This window comes from Octopus bimaculoides, chromosome 8, assembly GCF_001194135.2.
Source record: "Octopus bimaculoides isolate UCB-OBI-ISO-001 chromosome 8, ASM119413v2, whole genome shotgun sequence".
Lineage (NCBI taxonomy): Eukaryota > Metazoa > Mollusca > Cephalopoda > Octopoda > Octopodidae > Octopus > Octopus bimaculoides.
Window position 1 is genome coordinate 83,758,502 of NC_068988.1, and position 10,189 is coordinate 83,768,690.

General features: G+C 37.8%; 1 protein-coding gene across 1 annotated transcript in view; it reads left to right on the forward strand.

Moving 5' to 3' along the window:
• Nucleotides 1-9,239: 9,239 nt before the first annotated feature.
• Nucleotides 9,240-10,189, forward strand: part of LOC106872411 (coiled-coil and C2 domain-containing protein 1-like) — a 65,216-nt gene continuing 64,266 nt past the window's right edge. Inside the window, exon 1 of the mRNA XM_014919407.2 lies at nt 9,240-9,777. Coding sequence (XP_014774893.1) covers nt 9,718-9,777 — 60 coding nt within the window. The 5' untranslated portion in view covers nt 9,240-9,717. The remainder of the gene's footprint in view (nt 9,778-10,189) is intronic.

The window sequence follows — 10,189 nt, forward strand, 5'->3', positions numbered from 1 at the left end:
GGAAACAAAAAGATATGCCTATATTTATATCTAATTATATACGCACGTGTGTGTATATATATATATATATATATATATATATATATATATATATATAATGCAAGAGAGTTAGGGGTTGAGGATTCAACCCACTAAGGGATAGTATCTATCCAATATACTGCTGGAAGGGTACCCAATTATTGTTACACTAGTGTTATACCAAGTGTAATAAGTGGGTGCGAGTAAAAGGGGGGTTATTTTACTCTAAATTTATATAGCAATAAGAAAATGGAGGAGAATATGCGGTATCCATCGACTTGCAGACAGTGTATTCCATTGAATTAATTTATTTATTTTGTAACTAAAATGACAAAAACCACACATAAGCATCTGTATATTGTGGTTTTTGTCATTTTAGTTACAAAATAAATTAATTAATTCAATGGAATACACTGTCTGCAAGTTGATGGATACCGCATATTCTCCTCCATTTTCTTACTGCTATTTATATATATATATATATACAGAACAGGTTTCCATCAGCAAAATTTATGCACAAAGCATTGCTTGGCTAAGGACTACAGTAGAAGACACTTGCAGTGCAGTGGGACTGAACCTGAAACCATGTGTTTGGGAAGCAAATATCTTAAGCACACAACTCACTGATCTTCCTTCTGAATATTTATTTGCTTATCAAGACATGATTTGCTCTCCTTCCCCCCATTCCACCTCTTCATCATCAGAGTTATCATCATCACCACAAGCAACATCCTCACCATTCACCACCACCATTACCACCACTGCTGCTACCACCACTGTCTCTGCCACTACCACCATCATTGTCATTGTTCAATGGTTTACTGGATCACTAGTTCAATAGTTGTCTGTGTCCCCACCTTCCTTAACATTAGATTCAGTCAGATACTGGTTATATGAATCTATCACTGTGGGGGGGAAGGTAGCCTTCACTGCTTCATTGATGAGGTCATGATAAAGCTGAAACAAGTTTAAAGTTGTTTTCCATATTTAGCAGAAAAATGTGAATAATATTAATCATTCACAAAATTTTTTTTTTTTTTCAAGATATGATCATTTTTAGTTAGCTTTTTTAATGTTTTATACATTAAATATGTTTAGTACTAACTTAACTTTTGTTTCTTTTTATGTGGATGGTGTCTATGAATAAATTATCCTCTGAACATTTTTGCCACACCAGCAAATTTACAATATTGTCTATATATATATATATATACACATACATACATACATACACACATATATATATAATCATGATCATCATCATTTAACATTTGTTCTCCATGCCGGCGTGTGTTGGACAGATTGAGAGGTGATGGCCAGCTGGAGAGCTGCCCATCCTGCATTTTGTCTGTCCTGGCATAGTTTTTATGGCCGCATGCCCTTCCTAATGCCAATTGCTTTACAATGTGTACTGGGAGCTTTTACATGGCATTGGCAAAGGTTTTTTATGCGGCACCTGCATGGGCACTTTTACATGCCACTGGCAGATAACAATGGATCAGTGTTTTGTCTGTTTTCTTGTTTCTTAGAACTTTGCTCTTTGTTAAATTAACTCTAAGGTCCTTTGGTTCCAAACCTTGCTTCCACACCTGAAATCTCTTCTTTAGTTCTGATAGAGATTCAGCAATAAGAACAAGATCATTAGCACAGAAGAGCTGACAAGAGCAGACAGTCTTCAATTCCTCTGTTGTGGCCTGGAGGACTATGATAAACAAGAGGGGGCTGAGAACTGATCCTTGGTGAATTCCTACCTGTACACTAAATTCCTTGCTATACTCATTGCCAACTTTCACCTTACTGACAGCATCCCTGTACATGGTTTGTACAGCTCTCACCAACTACTCATCTATCCCTGGCTTCCATATTGCCATTCAGATAAGGAAGTGGGGAATTCTGTCAAAGGCTTCTCCATATCAACAAGAGCCAAATATAGAGACTTATTTTTAGCTAAATACTTCTACAGTTGCCTCACCAGGAAGATAGCATTAGTAGTGCCCCTTCCTGGCACAAAACCAAACTGTATCTCACTTAGACTAACTCTTCTTAATTAATTGAGCTATGACCCTTTCTGTAACTTCACCACCTGGTCCCGCAATTTGATATCTCTGTAATTATTTCTGTCTAAAAGGTGTCACCTTTACCTTTGTAGCAGTTGACTATAATACATTCATAGGGTGTGACTTCCTTGTGGAATACCTGATTATCTATGCAGGACACTAGGCCATATCCCACTCATCCAAATATTTTAAGCATCTCAGTGGTGATTCCTGATGTGCTGGAGGATTTTCCTGTCTTCATATCCTTAATTGCTTTATCGACATCTCAGCAGTGATTTCCGATGGGCTGGGGGTGGGGGGAAGTATACATATATCTTCTGAAATTTCCATAATTTAGATAATTAGTGTTTAATGCTCATCATCATCATCATCATCGTTTAACGTCTGCCTTCCATGCTAGCATGGGTTGGACGTTTTGACTGAGGACTGGCGAACCAGATGGCTACACCAGGCTCCAATCTGATTTGGCAGAGTTTCTACAGCTGGATACCCTTCCTAACGCCAACCACCCAGAGAGTGTAGTGGGTGCTTTTACGTGCCATCGGCGTGAAGGCCAGTCAGGCAGTACTGGCAACGGCCACACGCAAAATGGTGTATTTTACGTGCCACCTGCACAGGAGCCAGTCCAGCGGCACTGGCAACGACCTCGCTCAGATGTCTTTTCATGTGCCGCCAGCACAAGTGCCAGTAAGGCGACGCTGGTAATGATCACGCTCAAATGGTGCTATTTATGTGCCACCAGCACAGAAGCCAGACAGCTGATCTGGCAATGATCACGCTCGGACGGTGCTGTTAGCGCTCCACTGGTACAGGTGCCATCATGATTTTGCTTTCACTTGCCCCAACAGGTCATTGCAAGACGAGTTTAGTGTCCAATGAAGGAGAGGTTGGCATGGGAGCCAGCCGTCGAATTTGGTTTGATTTTGATTTCACTTGCCTCAACAGGTCTTCACAAGCGGAGTTTAGTGTCCAATGAAGGAAAGGTACACATAAGTGGGCTAGCTACACCCCTGGCAGACACCTCGGATTATGGTCTCACATGGCTTGCCGGGTCTTCTCACACACAGCATATTTCCAAAGGTCTCGGTCAGAAGTCATTGCCTTCATGAAGCCTAATGTTTGAAGGTCGTGCCTCACCACCTCATCCCAGGTCTTCCTCTTTCACAGGTTCCCTCAACTGCTAGGGTGTGGCACTTTTTCACACAGCTATCATCATCCATTCTCACCACATGACCATACTAGTGCAATTGTCTCTCTTGCACACCACAACTTATGCTTCTTAGGTTCAACTTTTCTCTCAAGGTACTTACACTCCATTGAGTATGCACACTGACATTACACATCCAGCGGACCATACTGGCTTCATTCCTTGCGAGCTTACGCATGTCCTCAGCAGTCATGGCCCAGTTTCACTGCCTTGTAGCATGGCTGTTTGTACACATGCGTCATACAGTCTGCCTTTTACTCTGAGTGAGAGGCCCTTTGTCACCAGCAGAGATAGGAGCTACCTTCCTACTTATTAGGACTTTGGTTTTAGCTAGGTTGACTCTAAGGCCCTTCAATTCTAGTCCTTCCTTCCACACCTGAAACTTCTCCGCTAGTTCCGATAGTGACTCAGCAATTAGCGCAAGGTCATCAGCATAGAGGAGCTCCCAGGGGCATCCTGTCTCGAATAAGAGGGGGTTGAGGACTGATCCTTGGTGGACCCCTACTCCTACCTGGAATTTTTCACTGTATTTGTTGCTAACAATCACCTTACTGACAACATCTCTGTACATGGCTTGCACAGTTCTCACTAACCATTCATCTATCCCTAGTTTCCTCATTGACCACCAGATAAGGGATCAGTGGACCCTGTCAAAGGCTTTCTCCATGTCAACAAAAGCTAGGTACAGAGGTTTATCTTTGGCTAGGTATTTCTCTTGCAGCTGTCTTACCAGAAATATAGCATCAGTGGTGCTTTTCCCTGACACAAACCCAAACTGCATCTCATCTAAGCTGACTCTCTCCCTAATTAGTTGGGCTATGACCCTCTCCATGACTTTCATTACCTGATCCAACAACTTGATACCTCTGTAATTATTTGTATCTAGAGCGTCACCTTTACCTTTTTAGCAGTTGACTATGGTGCTGCTACACCAGTCATTGGGTATGACTCCTTCGTGTATCACCTGGTTAGCAATACGGGTGACTAGGCTATAGCCGACACTGCCAGATATTTTGAGCATCTCTGCAGTGATTCCTGATGGACCAGGTGCTTTCCCTGTCTTCATATTCTTAATTGCTCAAACAAACAAGTCCTACAGTTCCTAGATGAAATATTACTCACTCCCACAAAATGCGCATTCTTAACTCAGTACCATGATTCCTGTAAGACCATTATCCAAACTACAAAATATGTCTTCATACATTGCATAATCCTCAAGTTCTCTTCTATATATAGTTTATTTAGTATGATGGGTATACATGCTGAAGGCTTGGGTGTATCAAAGAACAAATAGTTGTCTGTACACACAAACAACAGTCACATCAATACAGGATTGCAGTATTCAGCTGTGTAACCATGTGAAAAGATTAAAATATTACCTTTACATGGCACAAGTGTAATAAGACAACCTGCCTTATTGAGTTGGAAGTCAGAGGATAACTAGTTAAGGCTTCTCTCCCCTCTTCTGTCTGTTATAATTCAAACATTATCTCATCCTGCACATTCATTGCATGAATTTATACAACTAACCAATACAGATATTTCTAGATGACCAAATCTTTCTTCGTCCTTTTGATACTAACCTGCCTGAGACCATTCTTGGTTCTATAATACAAACTCACTGTTTTAAAGTAATCTAAATTAAAACCTGCCATCAAAATTTCATATTAACATATGTTCCAAATACTAGCTTAATAACAACAAAGTGGCAGCAACATATGACAAATAAATGCCTTTATGGAGACCCGCTGAAAGTTAGTGAGAGGATCGGGTAAAGACAGCTGTGACTATCTGGTCACTGCATGCACCACCCTGAACTGGAAGCATCCAAATTAGTCTTGTGAAAGCCACTTCATGGTGATGTAAGAAGAGGAAAATGTCATCACACTTACATCAACAACTTGATTGTAGACATTGGCCTGGAGTGTATTCAGGACCTTGAGATAGTGATGATGGACTAAAAAATATGGCAGGTGGACTTTGTTGCTGCAGCCTGGGTCGGAACCTGGCCATAATAATAATAATAATAATAATAAAGGCAATGTATTTCAACAGAAATACGATCACATAAAGGTTAAATCACATCCCACCATCTTAAAAAGGACACATTGGATAATGAAATGTGAGACAGACTACATCTAAAAGAAAATTTCTTTAAACCTCAAAAACTGAGCAACTTTGATCAAGACTGATCTGGGATTTAACAACCTTAGACATATGATATCAAAATGAAAGACAGGATGATTATAGGTGGATTGGCATTAGTCTAATATCTACTTGTTGAGAGCCAACTTGGTGTGTCCACCATGAAAGACATCACAGCCATAGTGAACCCAAGGAAATGGAATCATCAAAAGGACTCTAGTTGCTTGTTGTGTTCAAGGGAAAGGGTGTGTATGCAATGATAGATTCTTATGCATGCAGTGTTTACATTTTCTGCCTTTGAAGGCAACGTGATTGGCACAACCCCAGTGCAATATGCTGTTGGATGCAAAACAGGCAGTAAAAGCAAGAGGTTTCTCCATGGGAGGATTGCTCACAGAACCATCATGGTTGAGAAGTAGAAGGATGATTCCATTGAAGGAGATCCTTTTAGCAGAGATCAGAAAGATTGGCCATATTTTGGGAGGCAACAGGACTTGAGGATTGTGCAATGTATGAAGACATATTTTGTAGTTTGGTCTTGCAAGAATTATGGTACTGTGTTAAGAAAGCGTATTTTGTGGGAGTGAGCAATATTTTTTCTAGGAATTGTAGGACTTGTTTGTTTGATGAAAAAAATTTTTTTTAAGTGAATACTTGAACTGCTGTAAGACAGCAATGAGTGAACCAATCATGAGACATGTAATTATAAGTTTTTGTTTGTATATTGTTCATATTGGTACAGGTATGGGTGTGTGGTTAAGAAGTTTACTCATCAACCACGTGTTTTTAGGTTCAGTCCTACTGCATGGCACCTTGGGTGTCTTCTACTGAAGCCACAAGCTGATCAAAGCCTTGTGAGTAGATTTGGTAAACGAAAAATATCTGGCCATAATATTCTACCTGCTTTATGTTCAAACTGGTCAGATGTGGCCTCTCACACCAATCCTACAATATTATTTTAAAAATTAACAGTTACCTCATCAAAATCTCAAAACTACAAGATAATGTATGATTAATTCAAAACAATGTGATTAAATAAGCAATACTTTTGATAGAATAATGTGAATTCTAAAGGGCTAAAGTGCTATGGGGTCCAGTGGGGTTGGAGGAATGTATTGTGCAGTGTGGATGTATGTTGGGTAGTCACAATAAAGCAGAAATCAGATGATCCAATAGGTGCAAAGACAGTTTATGGTCTTGTAGAATACAACATGGTATTTTGTCAGACATTCTGACAGTCCACTATCCTCACAACATAAAATAATAGTTTCTAATTTTGGCATAAGGGTAGCTATTTCAGGGTTGTGGGCAAGTTGATTACATAGATCCTATCACTCAACTGGTACTTGTTTTATTAACCCTGAAAGGATGAAAGGTAAAATTAACCTCGGCAGAATTTGAACTCAGAATGTAAAGATGGATGAAATGCTGCTAAACATTTTGTCCAGATTGCTAACAATTCTGCTAGCTCAGGATACATAAAATATAATAACTTTCTTCATTCAACATCTGTGGAGGTTGAATTTGGAGTTGAGAAAGAGATCAACAATGTTCAGAGTGTGTCTGTCAGTTTGGGATATGTGAAATGGATGAAATGAGTTGATGATGAAAGTTGAGGATAGCAAAAAGTTCGGTGGCATCAGTGTTGAATGAGGGCCAAGAAGTCATTGAGGATGATGAATTCATAAAGGGATGAAGTGAGATATGTCCTCAATTCAGGAGGACACATGGTCAAAGAGTTGTTGGTAATTTGAGGAATTTGGAGGATAGTAGAAGCAAAATTATTATCTTGTATTTTTTTTTCAATGATTTATATCTATTTTTATCTGGGTAGGTTGAATTTATTTGATTTTGAACTTAATGATATTACAGTTAACCAACTGCTTTCCTAGTAAGATTTCCCAGTATAGGTTGTATGCCATACGGAGTCAAGAGTACATATAATAAGGAACTTTTTCATCATTTAGACAAACAGGAACTCTAAATAAAAAGCAGATGGTCTGTATCTGCAATAATCATTTTCTAAAATTCAGAAATTTGGATATGTTTGAATACTGTGGGAAGATAAGAAACTTGATAGTTCAAGTAAAGTCAGTAAAATAAATACCTTAAAAGGTTAATAGTAGCATAGAAGATAAACATTAAAAAAATGGCTTTGCTTAATGTACTCTTGTCTTTCCAAGATTGAACAAGCTTATCTAAATTTGTGAATCTTATCAAATGACTTTTACTAATACAGACCACTTCAGTTTCTATGTATCTCATCCATTCACAAGGTAACGGTCAGCTTAGAGCTTTAGCTGAAGACACTTGCCCAAAGCATCACACAGTGGACTGTATCTGAAATCAATGTTTTTGGGAAACAAATTTAGCCACAAAACTACACCTGTGCCTGCACAATTGTTTTCAAATTTTTTGTTATTACAACTTCAATTGTAATATCAAGTAATTATGGGCTGAATTGAAGTGAAATTATTACTATTAAAGGGTTACCTCTCTAACATTTGTAACACTAATGGACAACAAAAAAGAAAAACATTACTTGTTCATTTTCAACAGTTATGTCAGATATTAAAGAGGTGACAAAGGCAAAATATACATTTATGAAAATGGCTTAAAAAATAAGAAAACACACTGCTACAAAGTAAGATTGCAGTTCTTTGTCAAAGTAGAAATAGGAACTTCAATAAAATTAAAACTACAAAGTGATATGGATATACATCCAATGAACAGTGTCTTGACTGCAGCTAAAGGCATGTAACCAATCAACTCTTTACTTTCTTACTAACCGTTATAAAAACAGCATAATAGGAAAGGGAAGTTGTTGTTTAGCCCTGATTGAGTAGATGTCTGGCCAAACGCTCTCAAAAGTGTTCTTGCAGACTATATTATCCAACTGTGTTCCATTTTTTCAAGACAGTGGGATATAGTTTTAGAGAGATTTGGCTGCTATTCCTAGCAGATTCAGCAACCTCCTAGAAACTCCTTCTTTAGCTCGAGGAGAGAAGAATTTAGATATATCAATCTAATTAAGTAATCTGATAAAAAGATTTTACATTTCACAATAATAAGACATCTATAATATTAGAGGAGTTTAGATATTGTCCACATCAGTCTTAAGATGTTAACTTCTGCATGAGTATCAGAAGGAAATAATTCGCCTAATCTTGACAATTTAATTGCCTACACCTGATTCTTTCTAACCTGCAAAATCACAAACAGCTACAACCTAAATCCTATTAAGGGATCAGTGACAATACAAAGACTTCCAGGTCCCTGAAAAAAAAAGCTATGAGGAGGTATGGTTCACTGCTATACAAGGTAGAACCTTGTATAAAAGATGTAATTTTTCACGAGGAAATTCATCAGGCCGTAACGGAAATCCTCGTAGTCAGGAAGAGGTCTTTCCAAGAGGTGTAATAAAGGCGGTTATATCACCACAACAACCACATTAACAGTAATGTCACGAAGAATAACCACAACCCCACCAGCGAGAGAACTTCTATCTGGTCCTTTGATCTGCTAGAAATAGCAGCTAAATCGTCATCAAACTATACCCTACTGTTTAAAAACACGATTGGATACATTGAATAACTAGATAGAAAAGACGAGATCGTCATAGCTAGAAATGTTTTTAACCATAAGTATATTCAATCGGGGTTAAGTTGTTGGGAGGCTGAATTAACACCAAAAAAGTCTCCGGTGTAAAGATTTCGACCGCTTTGGTCATCCATAGTAAAAACTTTCGCCTGTCTGTTCTCCCCCTTCCTACATCTTTCCTATTATTTTCAAAATGGCTACCTTATCTCTCGTTTCTCAAATCTCGTAATGTTTCGTTAAACGTCACGTTTACAGTGAAACAATAATCTGGCGAGATTTCGGATTTCCATTTTTTTCTAAATTATTAATGTGTTAAAACAGATTAATAATATTTACATTGGTCCCGTGCAGTAGGCTTTTTTTAAAGAAATTGTTTTTTGTCCTCATCAGTACAACTGGTGTGTGTGTGTATATATATATATAGTTATATATACAAATATAGTTTTATACATATATTTATATACATACACATACATTTATATATAGAAATATATATGTATATATACACACAAATACACATGTCATGTATATGGTAAACAGGACTACATACCCGTGTCTAACGGTTTCGTGTAGTATATCTTGTGGTCGAGTGTTCTTATCAAGGGACTGAGAAGTAAAAGCAACAAGGAAGTACATATTTACATCTATATATCATATTTTGGTTGCTAAGACTCCGATGTGACGGGAGAGATGCCGACCAAAAAGAAACAAACGGATGGTCCCCGCAAAGGGGCACACCTTATGGACCAGGTATTGTCATTGATTTTCTTTTTGTCTTCCGCTTCTCCGAAATACCATATAGACTTACTCAAAAGTTGCGACTCAGTAACTTTCCCAAGGTACTACAAATAATAATAATAATAATAATAATAATCGCTAGGCTGAAAAAAAGGGTGAACGACGTAGTCTTCTCATACCCACACTCTGTAGACCAATATCGAAAGATTGTCATTAGTAATATTTTTTCAATGATGATGATTTAAATGATAATCAGTAAGAGGTTATTAATTATGCAATATATCACCATTTAAACAAGCAATAAATGACACAAATTTAGTTGCTTGTAAACAACGTTAATGGAATAATTCCTTGATTATGTATATATGCGATGCGTATGCTGTAAACACACGCTCATTATATATATATATATATATATATATAT